Here is a 17,808-nt window from a genome sequence, read left to right on the forward strand (position 1 = left end):
GGGTGGGTGGAAAAAAAAAATATTATGTCTTTGGTAACCTTAGTCAGGACTTGAACCCCTGACCTTTGGAAGATACATGCAGTGCTTTTAAGCACTGAGCTATGTTGGGGACTTGGGAATGGGAGTCTCCAGAAATGGCTTTAGGTACAAGCTTTGACAAGGGGTAATCATTGCAAGTATCTACAGGTGTATTTGATCTGAGAACACCCAATGAATGTCCAAAACGATTTCAAAATTCTAACGGCTTCTATGACGTCAGATGCTACTTTATGGTTAGGGTTAGGGCTACAGTTAAGTAGCTTGGTAGCTCAGTGAGTAAACGCGCTGAGCTACCAAGGTTGTGAGTTCAACTCCCAGCTTGTCTTTTACTTGATTATAACATGAGGGGTTTATGCTGCAGGAGTGTGTTGTTGGGGTGTTGCAGGGGTGTCTAGGATGACAGAGAATAGTCACTTGCATTTTCAACAATGCATTTGAATTTCTTAAGATGAAACCTTAGTGAGCCGGGGGCGGAAGGTCACCGCAGCCTCGCGCCTCAGATGAAAAGGTTCATTTTTTAGGGACCATGTAAGCTGATCTGGGACAGTCTTCAGCGACTCGGAGCCCTCCTCCCGGCTGGGCAGAAGGAGGAGGCTTTGGCGGTGGTGGTTTTGGTGGTGAGTGAGGGCGGGAGGGGGGAGTTGCCTGGCTGCTGCATCTGCACTCCTGCTGGCCACAGACCTACTGATCACAGAGCAGAGATCACAGAAGCACACAGGTATGTGCGCATGCGCGGCTAGGGTTTTATTATAAGGATATACACCTATCGCATCTCATTTTCATCACAAACACATTAGCGAGACTATACACAATACATTACAAAGTTGAGCTTGGGTTTGATAAAATAAACAGCATAATTTTGACTCTGTATTACATTTATTGAACCATACTTAAGAATATGGGTGTTGCATCTGTGACAACGGTGCTTTACACCATTGAGCTACCAGTCTTTTGCCTCAACTGACTGTGATATGATAGCTAAGTAGAGTATACTTTAGCACATCACTAAGGTATGCTATGACAGGGGAACCAGAGACACAGGTGTAGGTCAGTGAGTAAAAGCACTATATCGATCATCTGTAGGTTGTGAGTTCAACTTCCGGCTTGTCTTTTACTTGTGGCATATCTACCTTCCAGGTGCACCTTGATGATGTCACAATGAGGTCAGCATTGTGCTGCTTGCTACTTCCTCTTCCTGTGAACTGGAAGCCACATTCAGGTCTAATCTGTGTTTTGATTCTGTTTCTAAATTGGGCCAGTGTAAGTTATGGGATTTACCTTTGTTGTGAAGAATGAGCTGATTGTTGCAATGTTTTAAGACCAGGAGAGTGTTCTTTCGAGCAAGATATCACTTCTAAACTATCCTCTCTGAAATAATGTCTCTGGGAAATCGAGAGAAAGCTTATTGGATGACTTAGGGTGCCTTTCCTGCCAGTCTTTGTGGAACTTAAACGAAGTTTATAAAAAGTCTATATGGTGTTCAAAGTCCTATCCTTTCCACTTCTTTTTTTTTTTTTTTTTTTTTTTTTTTTTTTTATTTGCAACTTTTTAATAAATCTACACAAAATTCCAATGTAAAGTTATTTAAAAAATTTCTATCTGACAGAATGCACTGTAAGAAATACTAAGACAAAAATCAAAGAGTAGATGAGTTATGTTCATTTTTAATTGCCTGGGGGTGGGGGTGGAACATTTCCAGGCCCTTCATTTGGCAGAGGTGGCCTCATCAATGTAGGCATTGGAGCTGGTGGGTGCACTCCTGGAGCTGGAGGTGGCACTGACGGAGGTGGTACTGACGGAGGCGGCACGGATGGAAGCGGCACTGAAGGAAGTGGCACCGATGGAGGCGGAACTGATGGAGGCGGAACTGATGGAGGTGGCACTGAAGGAGGCGGTACTGAAGGAGGTGGTACCGATGGAGGCGGAACAGATGGAGGTGGCACCGAAGGAGGTGGAACCGAAGGAGGCGGCCCTGTTGGAGGCGGCCCTGAAGGAGGAGGCACCGATGGAGGTGGCCCTGGAGGTACAGGGCCAGCAGGTGGCATCGGTGGTAACGGCAAACCTCCTGGAGGAGGGGGTGGCAATCCATTCATTAGAGTTGGTGGGGCTGGCCTCTTCACAGCAGGTGTTGCAGCAGGAACTGTTTGGGGTACTGCAGGTTTCTCCATTTTAAAATGAAACTGAAGGAAAAACTGTTTTGTTTCTCTGTTCCAGTGGGTCCAGAACTTCGTTTCTGCTTTGTCAATTTCCCTGCTTGGTACCTTGAAAGCAATGGTTTCATAGGGCTCAGCTGCCATGAGAAGGTACTGCCAGCGTCTATCTGGGGGTTCAATTCTTTGCTCGTATGCAGACATGAACCGATGCCGGGGCATGATGGTTTCTGCAATCTCTGGATAGTCAATCTGAAAGAGGAGACTCTGCTGGCCTGTTTCTGGATCCCTCTGTTTTGTTACTTTGTAACCTGGTCGGCCAATTTTCAAAAACTTTTTCACCTCTACTTTAACTTTTTCTGGAGCAGGCTGGGCAGGTGCCTCCTTTGCTTCTTTAGCTGCTCTGCGAGCTAAGTTTGTCTGATGCTTTTTCCCTTGAGTATGTGCTAAATAGCTTCCCTCATTGTTGTGAAGGGTTAAACAGAGTTTGCATTCATAAGAACCCAGGTGATTTTTCATAAAGTAAGGATCTTTGTTAATATCTATAGTTTCCAAGGCCAGCTGTCGTAGTCTCTCCCTGCGGTCTCGATTACTTTCTGAAGAGGAGGCGACACCCCCACTTCCAGTTTTACCACCAGGGCGATGCTGGAAATCCATGATGAGAACCTTTGCTCTTCAGTAAATGAAATCTCTCGGCGACCCCTCTTTTCCGCTCACCCTATCCTTTCCACTTCTAATAGGAGGTGAGTATGACATTTCTGTACAGCTTTCTGTGTAGCATACATCTACCGGTTCCCACCTTCCATACTGATAATGTAAGTTCAACACCCACTCGGTACGTTTCATCTTCTAGTTCTCCTTTGAAACATAACATATTTTTTTTCCTTGTATTAATGGTAAACTGTACAATTCTGATATCCTAGAGGAAAAAGATACAACACAGCAGTGTTCTCTGTCTGCCATTCCCTACCTCACTGATATTGCTAGATCAACTAATATATAGTTTACAAAATGGTATATTGTGTTTTAGTTATCTTTTTCATCATCCTATACTTACAATGCTGAATGAGTGATAATAAAGAGTATAAATAAAGTATAATTAAAAAAAAACAAAAACAAAACCGTACCCACGTCTATCACGGGTCCATTGGAGACGTCTTAATCACGTTTCAGAAACCTGCGTCTATTTTGCACGAAGAGGTTGTAGGGACGTCTACCGCACGCCTAAGTACCGTTTGATTGACACTTGTGTTTCCCGGACATGTTAGACGTACTAATAGAGAATTATGTTAGACGTACTAATAGAGAATTTACCCCTTAGTGTATATTTAGTGCGCGCCAAAACATCTAACACACCTTTGTAAAACAGGGGGTAAGTGTTTGAGGCTTGTGCAGATGAGTACAGAGCTGGCAGGGACAGGGACAGAACTTGTGGGGCGGGAAAAGAATGGAGATAGATCCCTTGGGGATGGGGACAAATTTGTTACTGTGTCATTCTCTACACCAGGGGTGTCCAACCTTTTGGCTTCCCTGGGCCGTATTGGCCCCCCCAAAAATTTATGGGGCCGCACAAACACTAACACTAGTTGATGAGCCACAAAAAGGTTGAGCAGGTCCCAAATTTGCAATCACTAATATAGAAGATGTACTATCTAATAAGAAACCTTCATTAAAGGGACACTGTGGAGAGGAACCCAAAAAAGCAGTAATACTTATCCTGACTGAGTGATCCTCCACGTGCACTGCCGACAGTGGGAGCAGCCACAGGCTTCTGTATCCCCACTCTGATGAGCAGGGATGCGCGCTCCTGGTTCTTTCATTCACTTCTATTACAGCTACGCTGAGCCTTTCCAGAGGTGAGCCTCATCAGAGCGGGGATGCTGAATCAGCTGTCAGCAGCGCACGTGGAGGATCGTTTAATCAGGGTAAATATTACTGCTTTTTTGGACCTCCCACTCTGAGCTTAGGTTCCCTCAAAATGAACATCTCCCCTGCTGTAGCTAGCAGGGATCCCCAAGCCTCACCAACTGACAGCCACCTCATCCCCCTCCAACTTCCCAAGTTCTGCAGCTGGCAGCAATATTGCAGAGCTGCTGCCTTCCCTCCTCCCTGTCCCTGCTTTCATGCATGAATGAAAGCAGGGGCAGCTTGAGGGTATTGCCATTGGCTGCAAAGCTTGGAGATTTTGAGTTGCCAGACTGGAGGAAGATGTCTTCAGTTGGCAGGGCTTGGGAATCCTCACTAGCTCAAGTATTTATAAATTGCACTCAGGCAGGAAGAAACTTTGGTGCCCATCTACTAATTTTGGGCTCCAGTCCCTCCCCCAAATCAGCTGTATATGACTAAGCCACTGAATACAAAAAATAATTGAGATGCACATATCCCAAAGTTAACATATTCCAGTTAATAAATTCAAAATAAAACCATTTTTTCTACCTTGTTGTCTGGATGTTTTGTTTTTCCATCATCTTGGTCCCAGTTTCTCTTTCTGTTTTTTCTCTATCTTCAACTAATTCTCTTTCTAGTGTCTGCTGTCCATTTTTTTTCTCCTCTTCTCTCGTTCGATTTCCTTCTTATGCCTGTCTCCAGTGTATTGATTTTTCCCTTTCAGCTTTCTTAACTTTTTATTTTCTTCTTCTGTCTACTCAAATCTTTCCTTCTTTCTCACCCTTCTTCTTTTTAAATGATCAGCTATCTCTCAATTCTCCATCTTCTCTGTCTCTAGCTCTCCTATTTTCCATCTCACTCCTTTCCCAGCCTCCTAGTCCCTTTTATCTACTCCCCATTACATTTCTACCACTGTATTCACTGCTCTCTCACTCATCTTGTCATCTCCCCGTTCCATATGATATCTTCCCTCTTTCTATGCTCCTTCCATAAACTGTCTATCCTGTGCCCCTTCTCTCCTTTGTATATGATTCATTTCAGCTTCACCCCTCTTCATTTTTTTGTCTCCACCCCTCCTTTATGCTCTGACATATCTTTCTTCTCCTTTCCTTCCTTCCTAACCACTCTACCCTATGCCGACATCAGGAAGTACTTCTTCACCGAAAGGGTGGTTGATCGATGGAATGGTCTTCCACATCAGGTAGTTGAAGCCAGCAACGTGCTCGACTTCAAGAAACGATGGAATAAATATGTGGGTTCACTCCGGGGAAATGCTTAGGGGAGGGTTCTTTGAGTGGGCAGACTTGTTGAGCCATCGGCCCTTTTCTGCCGTCATACTCTTATGTATTCTATGTATGGTCAGGCATCCCTATCTCCGTCTCTTCCCTCCCCCCATGCCCTGGTACCTCCTCTCTGACACCTCTTCTCCCTCTGGTCTGGCATTTGTCTCCTTAGTTTACCTTCCCCCCCATGCCCTGGCATCTCTCCTCTCCTTCCAACTCCCCCTTCATTATCTGGCATCCCCTCTTATTCCTTTCTCTCCTTACTTCCTTTCCCCTGGCCTGGCATCTGTCTCCTTCCTTCCCCTCCCTTCCCATGCCCTGGCATCTCTCCCTCCCATGGACTTGACATTTCTCATTCCTCTCCCTTTTCCTTCTCCATCCTTCCCTCTCTCTCCCCAATTGAGTGCAGCAGCAGCATTTCTCTTCCCCTTTCCCTGTGCAGAAGCAGCATTTCTCCCTCCCCCTCACACACTCTTCAGCAGTGCAGCATTCACCCCCTAATTACCCCTCATGGCCAAGTGAAGCATTTGCTTAATACCACTGATCGCTTACCCATTCTCCAGCAGGGTCATGCAGAGCACTGGGTTGTTGGCCTTGTCCTTGCAGCAGCGCTGTAGGTTCCACATGGCCACGCGCAGCAAGAGTCAGCACTTGTGCACGCCGGGGAAGGGCTCGATGGGCGCACGTGCCACCTGCAGCTGCCCAGGCCTGGCTCACTCCCGATAGGGTCATCAGCTCCTCCTCAGTGGCCGTGTTGATGTTTAGTCACTATGGGCTCCCCAGGATCTGGCTGAAGTTACAGGCGACTTGTGGCTCTTGGAGCAAAAGCCCTGCCTGCAGCGTTTGCTCAAAGCCACAGGCAGCGTCTTCCATGCGCCTCCTGCGGCTGATCTGGAAGTATACCCTCTCATGTCGCAACATCAGAGGGAACACTTCCAGGTCAGCCGCAGGAGGCACATAGGATCTGCTGCTCGTGGCTTTAAGCAAACGCTGCAGCAAGACAGAGGAGGGAGCTGGCAAAGGAAAACATGGCATCGTGAGCGGGGCCGCACAGAATTCTTCACAGGGTCGCATGCTTATCCTTAGATAAGGATTCTAAGGGGTATTTTTATCAAGATGTGGCAGTTGCCTTTGCACACCCTCACAAGAGTATAAATGGCCACAATGTGCGGCAAAACTTTTACTTGCGGTTCATCAGATATTAGAATCTCCACGTATTCACCATTATAGGACGCTCAGGTACCCCTGAAGAAGACTCTGTCGAAACGCGGACCGTGTTGGGTCCTGCATCCCTAGTGGACTAGGCCCTTTAAGGTTTTCATGTGGATTATTTTAATTTTATGTGGATGATTTTATTTTATGTGGATGATTTATTGTACCTTTGGAACTTTGACATTTTTCAAATAAAGTCCATTTAAGGAACATCGTCATTCCACAGAGTTTCTTTTGGTTTCTTCGCCATTTATACTGCAGCTATAAAAATGGCATTTTGGGATTTTTTAGCATTAAGTGTCATACATCACTGCTGCCATTAGCAGCTCATGCAACCTGTGCACTAACCAGTTAGTGCACAGTAATTTAGCTCCACTAACTGATAAGTGAAGGAATAACCACTCTCTGCCCCCTAAAATGCCCTACAGTACATTAATCTGAAAGTAAAATGTGTATAGAATTGAGTCAGTTACAATTTCAGAGCTTTTAAAAATATCTGTGGAAGGAAAAAAATAGTACTTTCATGCAATACTGTGCAAAATCACTTGAGGGCACCAGAATATCATTGTTGAAATCGAAAGTGTATTCTGAATGGGCTGTTAATATTATTAAAGAAGAAATAAGTGTTTATGCTTAAAATAGTTCTGGTTAGTGCTGACCGATGGTTCCTCCTTCTTTAGATATGTGTTCATATGTGTGTCTGTGTTTTGTGCTTACTACAATATTTCCCAATATACTGTATATGAAATGTACTCTATATTGAATTTGATTCCCCATTGTTTATTGGAATTTATTAATCATCTTTTTGAAGATTGTGCAGTGTGCAGCAGGCACCATTTAATATATTTGTAACAATTTGCATAACAATAGTAAAATTACCAAATATAAACAAACACAATAAGGGGTCCTTTTATTAAGATGCACTAACCAATATAGCGCGTGCTAAATACTAAGGCGCCCATAGAATATAGGGGTTGTTTTACTAAGGCACGCTAGTGCATCTTAGTGCGTGCTAAATGCTAACACACGGCAACGCATCCATTGGATATAATGGACACGTTGGCACGCATTGGCATTTAGCGCGTGCTAAGACGTACTAGCACGCCTTAGTAAAAGGACCCCATAATAAGGACCCCATAAATGCCTTAGCATTTAGCGTGCACTAAATCAGTTAGTGTACCTTAATAAAAGGACTCCTAAATAGGGTAAACTTGGAAGCAGCAAAATGAAACCTAATAACAATACTTTACCTCTCAGCTCTATGCGGAATACAAATTTAATATACTGAATAACAAGAAACATCCAGGAATTATATACCATCATAAAAACCATTCATATATTTCAATCTTATCAAATTCAAATCAGTTTAGATATTATTCAAAAAATATCACCTACATAATCTTTCTAAATTTGAGCTTATTTCTAAATTTAAGATAATTCATAATCCATCTCACCTCCAATGGAAAGTTATTCCATATATCTCCTTTAACCAAGGGATAATTGAACTTTAGACAATTCCTTCATTTAACAGTATGACCATGTAACAAGAAATATAAAATGTCAGTACAATACAAATACCATAACAGACAGCATTGAAAAGCATTTTTTAAAAATCCACAGAGATAGATAACATATGCAGAGATAGATAACATATGCTGAGTTTTACTTAACTGTAGAAAAGCTTCTTACTGCAGGCTGATGAGGTAAATGCTTCGATGCTCATAGGAATTGAATGAGCATTGAAGCGTTTACCTCACCGGTCTGTGGTAAGAAGCTCTTCTGCGGTTTAGTAAAAGTTTAGTACCATAGATTGTTGTTGATACATATTTCTCTCTCATATACCAAGCTATTTTACTGAACATAAGAATAGCCATACTGGGTCAGACAAATTGTCACTCTAGCTCAGTATTGTTGTTTCCAACAGAGGCCAATCCAGGTCACAAGTACCTGGCAGAAACCCAAATAATAGCAACATTCCATGCTACCGATCCCAGAACAAGCAATGGCTAACCCTATGTCTGTCTCAATAGCAAACTATAGACTTTTCCTCCAGGAACTTGTTCAAATCTTTTTTCAACTCAGCTACACTAACCGCTGTTATAACATCCTCTAGCAATGAGTTCCAGAGCTTAACTATGGGCTCCTTTTACAAAGGTGCGCTAGCGTTTTTAGCACGTGTGCTAGCCAAAAAACTACCGCCTGCTCGAGGCGGTAGTGGCTAGCGTGCACAGCATTTTAGTGCACACTATTCCGCGTGTTAAGGCCCTAACGCACCTTTGTAAAAGGAGCCCTATATTTTGAGTGACAAAACTATTCTTTGAGTGAAAAATAGCCTTTCTTCACACGAGAGGAGTTCCATCCCCTTTATCATTTTGGTCACTCTTCTTTAAACCTTTTCTAATTCTGTATGAGGCTCATTTTCAAAAAAAGAAAAACATCCAAAAGCCAAAGGACATTCTTCTTGCCAAACTCTTACAATTCACTATTTTCAAAACCCATTGTGTAAACCAATGTTTCTCAACATGTGGTACGCGTACCCTTAGGGGTACGCAGGCTGCTTGTTGGGGGTATGTGGCCTGGCCGCCATGGAGGATATTTCCACCCATCCATAGAAGCCGCTACCACCAGGGATATCACCTTCCTGCCTGCCCCCTGCTACGGCTGGGGATCTCACCTTCCTTCCTGCCTGCCCCCTGCACAGCCGGGGATCCCTCGCTCCCCGCCCACCCGAAAGCCGACCCAGTTCTTGTTTGAGCCACACTTGCTCCTTCAGTCTTCAGCAGCACTCCTTGCAGGGACAGCAAAGGCAGCGATTTCCTTGCTGACGTAAGTAGCTGGCCCGGAAACCTTTCCAATGTCAGAATTGAGGTCAGAGGGAAGGCTTGTGGGTGAGCCACATGCGTGTGAATCACTGCCCGCTTCATCCCTGCAAGGAGTGCCGCTGAAAACAGGAGTGTGTGCGGCTCAAACAAGAACTGGGTCTGCTTCGGGGGCGAGTGGGCAGGGAGGGATGGATCTCCAGAAGTGGCAGGGGGTGGGCAGGAAGGTTGGATCCCCAGAGGCAGCGGCAGTTTCTATGGATGGACGGCAATTTACGTGCAGGGAGGGGGCAGGGCACAAACCCAACACAGATGGGAGGGGGCATGAACATGGGACACAGAAGGGAGGGAGGAAGGGGCACTAATTTGGGACATAGGAGGGAATAGAAAGGGAGAATTGTTGGGTTTGAGTGTGTAAGAGGGAAAGGAAGAGGAAAATTAGTCATAGAGAAAGGAGAGTTGCATGGAGGAGAGAAGGATGAGAGGAAGAAATGTTGGATATGGTGGTGGAGTAATCTGACCCTTTAGCCTAGTGTATCGCAAACTGTGTGCCCCGAGATGCTGGCAAGGAAGAGAGGTGCTTAGTGAATATGGGCCATAATGTAGTTTATGATTAGCTTTCAAAGGTAACCCCTTCTTCCTTAGATTAGAAATAAGCAAATAGCAAAATTGGTTTACATAAAGGAAACATGATAGCATTTCAGTGGTAGTTGGAGACAAAGAGGTGTCAAAAGCAGTTTGAATTTCTTTGTAGTGAGAAAGAAAGCCAAGGTCTTCGTTAAATAGGAGACAGAGAGGTAACAATGAAGTTTAAGCTTCTTTATAATAGGGAAAAAACCCAAGGTCCTTGTTGAGTCCTGTCTGGTATCAAAATATTTTATTATTTTGATTTCAAAAGTCTTACATTCTTGAATTGTCTTAAAATGTCCTTTTAGCATTCTCTATACTAGACTTAATGGTTATCTATTAATTAAATACAAAAAAGGAACCATTCCTAAAAGTCAAAATGACTCTGTATGTGGCTTTAATTTTATTGTTAATTATTAATTAAACATGGACAAGCCTCCGATCATGGAGTAATTTTCCCATTCTGGGATTTCTTCCAAGAGAAAGGAATTCTTTTCTCTTATTCCTATTTACATCATTGGCATGAACCCCTTCTCCCTACCATAACTAAAAACATTTAATATTAATTACTTTATTATTAATTCATAAAATGTTTATATTATATCTCCTAGTTAAATTTCCTTTTTCTAATCTTCTTTTAAATGTTCAATATTTATTCAATGTTCAGTGTTCATTTCACTTAATTCCTTCATATTTAAATTAATGAATCTATACTTCTTAAAAACCTTCTCAATGCATTAGTATATCATGAAAAGACCACACAGTTCATTTCAACACTCAGAACCGACAGAGAAAAATGTGCAAAACTTTTAAAGTGCACTGGTGCTTCAAAGTGCTTTATAAAAGTGCCTATGTGCTATAAGTTACTTCAATTCATTTCATAATTTAGAATACTTAGCTTTGTGCTGTTTTGAAAACTGAGGCCGTTGCTTTTAGACTTTACATCTCACCATAAAATCATTGGGACAGTGGTCAGTTTTTCCAAAGTGCTGTTCCCTGGTTGGGATTGTAATTTTTAATATAGTATCTGTGTAAATTGATCCTAATCTTTAGCATCTGGCCTGTTTCATCAATGTAGCACCCTTTGTACTTTTTGTATTGAATGATATATACTACATTAGAAGATGAGCGTGTGAAGGAGCCCCTTATGTTGAATGTTTTTCCCATGAGTGATCATGGGATCCTTTGAGATATGCTCGCACAGTTTGCAGCTTGCCACACTGCAAGGATGTGTGCCATTCTCTTCATTATGGGTTGGTGTAGGGAGTTTGCTTCTTACTATTTCTTTTAGTAATTCATCTTCTTGGAGTAATGGTTGTAGATCTCAAATTTTTCTTAGTTTTTCCAGCTCTGGATTGTATGTCGCTACCAAGGAGGTCCTTTATGTTGTTTTCTTGTCCTTGTAGAGTAATAGGTTTTCTCGGTGTTTTAGGGGATGAGATGATATTCTTAGAGATTATTTTAGAGTTGTATCCTTTTTGTTGAAGGATTCAGTGAGGGTTTCTGGGTGTTTATCTCTGTCTCTTGGGTCAGAGAAGATACGGTGGTATCATGTAGCTTGGCTGTGTATAATAGATCTTTTTATATGTGAGAAGCTGGAGTTGTGGAGGTAGCTGCATCTGTCTGTAGGTTTCTTGTATACCGATTTTGTTAATCGAGACTGTGGTGTCTATGTTCTTATGTAAGTCTGCCTGACAGTAGTTCTCCTTCCTAACTACTGGAGTTGCCATCATAGCTTATTCCAGCCTTGATCCTGTTTTTTACCATTTATGGGACCCAAATTGTAGAAGTTTGCCCAGCATTGGTCTTACTTCCCAACTTCTAAAGCTGCTGTCAAAGTTCACACCAGTTACGAGGACATTTAAGTTTTGCTTTAATTGAATTCCATCTTTTTTTTCTATATACCCCCTCTTTTACTAAAGTTGCGCTATGCTTTTTAGTGCGCGGTAAATATTTGCGTGTGCTAATCATGCGCTAAATGCTAATGCATGCATGTTATCCTATGGACGCGTTAGCAGTTAGCGTATGCGTTGATTTAGCATACACTAAACGTGTGCTAAAACGCTTAGCGCACCTTTGTAAAAGAGGGCCAGTGTTGGCCTATTTATCCCATTCATTCTTGAATTCCATCCCTGTTTTTGTCTTTACACCTCCCATGGGAGGGCATTCCAGGCATCCACTACCATTTCTGTAAAATAATACTTCCTGACAGTGCACCTAAGATCCTCTTTTACAAAGGTGCGCTAAACGTTTAGCATGTACTAAATCAATGTGTGTGCTAACCGCTAACACGTCCATAGGATAACATGCACGTTTTAGCATTTAGCGCGCGCTAATATTTATCATGCACTAAAAAACATAGTGTACCTTAGGCCCTCTTTTACAAAGGCGCGCTAAGCATTTTAGCACAGATTTAGCGTGCACTAAATCAACATGTCAGTGATTTGTGGATCGTTACATATAGAGCCTCTTCAATTAGGTGTGATGGTCTCCTACTTAATATTGCTCTTAACTAAAGTTGATGTTGATTGCATTATTTGATTTAGCTACAACGGAGTTATACTTGACAGTCACTTGACAGTCCTTTGCTAATATTATTGTATGGAAGCTCATTGCTTTTATGTTTGTGTGTGAGGTGGGCATCTTGTGCTTCTCTGGAACCTAAATAATATTTGCCTTTTCAGTCTTATTACTAGCCTATGGACCTTGTCCTATGCCTTAAGTAGTTCTGAGTAGGGCCAGCTTAGTTTACCTGGACAGGTACAAGTGAGCAAACATGAAATAAAAAAAATTCAGCTATTACACTTTCTCACATTGCACCAGGATGTACTAGCTAGAAGAAAAGAAAAACTGTTGATAGATAAGGCCTAATCCAAGAGCAAGTGAGAATGTGGATTAGTAGCTATAAATTAATAAATGAAAATTGGATAAGCTGGAATAAAATGATCAGAAATACAAAAAGTTTAAAAACAGGGATTTTAAGTTACCATATGGATTTGATATATGTCATGTGCTTGACGGATATAGGGAGGCAGGCTAGGACATTTTGTGATTGATGACTACCATATCAAATGTACCCCAGATGGAAAGTTTAAGTTTCTTATAGAGCTTCTTTGTATTAGAATGACCAGCCTGAACTAGGCCAATCCTCAGGGAAATGTAGGCAGACAGGAGTTGGCTTTTGACCTGGTATCCACATACCAGGGGGCCCTGGTTTGCCATGACTTGAGTTTGCTAAGGACAAATCTAAACCATATGTGTATCATGGTATGAATTGATCCAAAATTAAGTGTCAGAAAGTTAGGAAAAATTACATAATAGAAATTTTCTTAGGTAGCTATAGGTAATAAGTTAACGACCAATATAGATTAGATTAGGAATATATGTTATTTTGATTTTCATATATCTGAAATCCTGAAGAGATCCTGATAAGGCAACAGATGGTGTTTGACCTCTGACCTTGAGCAACTTTTTTTCTACGTAGAATTTTGGTGGGAGGGGTACCTGCTCTTTCCATCTTTTCTTTGTGCAGTCTTTGTGAGACAAAGATCTCAGGAAAAGACACTGATATTTACAGGAAGGGATGTAGAATCTGAGGAGTTTTGTAAGTATATTATAATATTGGTCTATGTATTTCTTCTTTTTATAAAATATGTAAGCTTAATGTGAGAATGTAACTTTTTTAGATATAAGAATGTAATTTGTGACACGCCTATATGAAGCTAGCCTTATATGGGAATAAATAATGTGAACTAATTAGACTGCAGATGGATTGTAACGAAGGAATGTCGTCATTTAGGATATATATGGACGTGTAACTGGTAAAACGTTGGAATTTTTTATGAGCAAGGCCAGCTTTTGGCTTCTGTAATAATTCTCTGATGCAAATGATACTCAATTGATTTGCTAATCAATTAATTGAGTAATCTTATGATCTAATATCGATATCTAATAAAAAATAAGATTTTGGATTTTATTAAAATATTTTGCATCATTTTTTTGTCATTTTCATTTTACAACCCTAGAATAGCTATAAGTACGCATGTGTGCAATTATCCTGATCAAGCCTTAATGAGCTTTTGTTTGTATTGCCTTAGCCTCTTAGCATTGCGGATGATTGTTTAACATGGATTACTAGTAGCACCAAATTCTATGTGATAGAAATGTTAATATTCTGTAAACTAATATGGAGAGAATGAGATTCTTCTGTATTTCTCTGAGTTAGAGGAACTCTCACTGCATGCTTGGAAATTGGTTAACCCTTTTGAAATGTATCTTAGAGTGGTAGAATGATAAATGTGTGTGGGATGGTATATATGGGTCTGAGAGTGAGCATGATTAGGTGGGGACCTGGATGTATAAGTTGGGTGTGTGCTTTGCATGAAATTTGCAGGAGAGATTTCTTGGATGTTAATTGTTTGATTGCTGTGGGGTTTCAAACATATGGGGTTGGAGGTGGGAGGGCAGGAATGCATGAAACATGATCTAGACAAGGGAGGATAGGATTGGAGTCATATTGTGGATTTGAATTTTGGGTAGGGCAGGGGGCGAATGGGACTATTGAATACATACATTGTTGTCCAGCTTGTCTCTTTCTGTATTTATCCTTGGATCAGTGATTTTATGTCAATTTTCCAATATTACAGTGCTTACAGATTTTTTTCTGTGTGTGGGCTTGTTTTGGATCTTGACCAATTTATTAATATGCTAGAGCAAATGCTTGGTGCTTCAGCATCCTCTTAAGATATAGCAATGTGCTTTGAATGACTTGTCTAAAGCACTTATTTTGTTACACCGACTAATAAATCTTTAAAAATATGTTCTTGGAATGTTTCAGGGATTAATTAACCTGTTAAGAAGTCCAAGATTTTATAAACATTGAGGCATAAACCTGATAGTATATGTCTTCACCTGTAGAAAATCAATTACTGCAGGACCCTGAGGGGCATAATGTGATTTTGAATGGCAAGCTTAATGGCATTCTAGCTACAATAGCATCTATATATGCCCCAAATGCCAATCAGAGTGTGTTTTTTCATACTCTTTTGCCTGTTCTATCTGTTCAAAGTGGCAGGAGACTTCAATAGTCTTATCAGCAGACTTAGTCCTTCCAATAGATTTGACATGGAGCTGAACACTTTTAAGAAACAAAAAACAATGTGGAGAAATGATGTTCCTGAGATGGACTTTATTAATATTAAAATAATATTAAAACTTGGCAAACCACATAAAATCCTCTAGGACGCAGTCTGCTGAAATGCTTTGGATCTATTCAAGCGTCACTATAATCTTAGGCACTTTGTCACATTTCTTTCTACCCAATTACTGGGTCTCCACCTTTTTCTCACATGCTACAATCTTATCACCAGTTTCTCATCATATTTTCACTGGCTCCAATCACATATTGATGTATCTTACCACCAGTCATCACATCTTTCATTTCTGCATAATACCACATTAATATAAACATCAATGTAATGGGTAACTAAGAAAGCGTTCATACCAATACACCAAGAGAATTGTAGCAACGGGAATTCAGATTTTGACCTCAGAGTTTAAAGTACTCATCCGGTCTGTCATTCGTCATTAATCCCTGCTGATATTCTCATATTTTATATACTTTTTATAATCTTTTTGTTTTATATTCTATCACTTGTGTTGTCAATAAAATAGTATTATCAATAGTATAATGTTTAGATCACTTAGCTTCTTTTGCAAATATGCATTCTGTGATCTACTGGTTCACCAGTGCTGTCCCAGCATTAGATTAAATGTTCCCCCATGCCAACGCGTTTCGCTTAACTTTATCAAGGCTGGGGAGTTTGCGGGAACATAAAGCACAAAGAAAACCCATTAATGTACAGTAGTAATTGCTTGGTGCAAAATATTAAGAAATTAGCACAACTTACCATAGTTTTAACTTTCATACTAACACGCCGGTAATAACCAAAATATGGCCGCGGCGTGCACCCCACAATATAAATACACTCATCCCTTGACGTCACCTCCAATAGGGAGCGAACAGCTGAGAAGTACAAAACTGTCAGAATACTAACAGGCTAGTTAGACGTCAGCCTGAGCTAGCCAATCAGAGGCTTCATTCAGCCCCTCCGGAGCCATAGAACCTAGCATGAACATCCAGCGCAATTCTTTTAAATTGAGATTCCTCTCTATATTTCCACCCTCCCACCCTACATAGACAGAGTCCAGTACCCTCCACCTCAGGTCATCCAGAGTATGGCCACATAATTGCCATGGCATCTCATTCATTTCAATTATCACATACTATCAAGTGATGCCTTTACGCACACAGGATACTATGGCATGAAACTCATTATAATATTATTCATAGGACCCCTGAAGACATTCTGTCGAAACATGGGCCGTAAAAATGGGTCCAGAATCCAAAGCTTTTCAGCGGACTGCGTCCTAGAGGTTTTTATGTGGTTTGCCAAGTTTTAATATTATTTTAATACTAGTCTTTAAGCCCGTTACATTAACGGGTGCTAGAATACTGTTCAGCCTTTATGTTGCCCCTTCCATTCACTGCCCTCTCTTCTCTTTCCATCCAGTGTCCGCCCTCTCTCTCTCTGTCCCATATGGCCTCTCTCCATCTCCTCCTTCCTTTTGCCTTGGTCTGGCATACCTTCCTCCTTCCCTCCAAGCCATTCTCTTCCCCTCTGCTCCCTTTCCTCATTTAACTACTTCATTGGTCAGCAGCAGCATTCACAATTCATTGCTGTTGCTGGCTTCAGGTCTTTCTCTCTGGCCCGTCCTGTCTTCATGAAAACAGGAAGTAGGCAGGACCGGCCAGAGAGGAAGGCCTGAAGCCAGCAACAGCAGCGAATTGTAAACGCTGCTGCTGCCTGAAGCACCCGAGGCAGACGCTTCTCTCCCCTCCCAGCCCAACCCCCGCTGACTCTGCGACCCTCCCAGCAAGATGACTTTAATATCAAACCTCCCTCCAGCGTTGGCAGCCGCAGCACGCTAAACAGGCTGCTTCTGCTTTCTTCTGCCGTTGAGTCTCTCTGTCGCATCATAGATGACGTAATCAGTGACGCGGCAAAGGGACTCAACTGCAGGAGAAAGCCTGAAGCAGCCTAGTGCCAACGCTGGAGGGATGTTTGTACCAGTGCAGAAGCGATATGTCTCTCCCCCTCCAGTACCTGTACAGCACTTTGCTGCGGCGCATCCTCCATCCTCCCATGGGGGGGGGGGGTTTGCATAGTGGGAGACGGGTGAGAGCGGCAATCTCCAGTTGGTTTTTTTTTTTTTAGTTGAAAGCCGGCGCTGCAGCTCCTCTCTCGATCCTGGTGCAGTTCGAGAGAGGAGCCGGTACCATTCACGGTGAGGAAGGCCGCCGCAGCTGTGTATTTTTTTTTATTATTTGAAAGTCGCCGCGAGCAAGTGGTGACGTAAAACCCGTGCATGCGCAATCGTGTTTTCGCGACGGATCAGGGAACACGATTTTTTTAGTGCGCATGCGCGGCCTAGCATTTTATTATATTAGATTAATAAAGTCCATCTCAGGAACATCATTTCTCCACATTGTTTTTGTTTCTTCTTGGATTTGTCTGTGAAGATCATTGGGCCAATTCTCTTGTTTTTGGCTGAACACTTTATACACAGTTTGATCCTGGTAGATCATTGGTGAGTGCTCCATCCTGAAGAGAGATTTCACCCACATATCTAAAGTACATAATTCTCGGATTGACTCATATTTCTCTCTCAATACATATTTCATAAGGTTCAGAGAGCAGAAATAGGCTCCCTTGTACTCTCTGATCACAC

The 17,808-nt window shown here is 42.0% G+C and overlaps 1 protein-coding gene across 1 annotated transcript; it reads right to left on the reverse strand.

The window, feature by feature from the left end:
* Nucleotides 1-1,576: 1,576 nt before the first annotated feature.
* LOC117356301 (splicing factor 3A subunit 2-like) lies at nucleotides 1,577-2,902 on the reverse strand. Its single transcript, XM_033935355.1, has one exon. The coding sequence runs from the start codon at nucleotides 2,844-2,846 to the stop codon at nucleotides 1,704-1,706; it is 1,143 nt and encodes a 380-aa protein (XP_033791246.1). The 5' UTR covers nucleotides 2,847-2,902; the 3' UTR covers nucleotides 1,577-1,703.
* Between the last annotated feature and the right edge of the window lie 14,906 nt (nucleotides 2,903-17,808).

This window comes from Geotrypetes seraphini, chromosome 3 (assembly GCF_902459505.1).
Source record: "Geotrypetes seraphini chromosome 3, aGeoSer1.1, whole genome shotgun sequence".
NCBI lineage: Eukaryota > Metazoa > Chordata > Amphibia > Gymnophiona > Dermophiidae > Geotrypetes > Geotrypetes seraphini.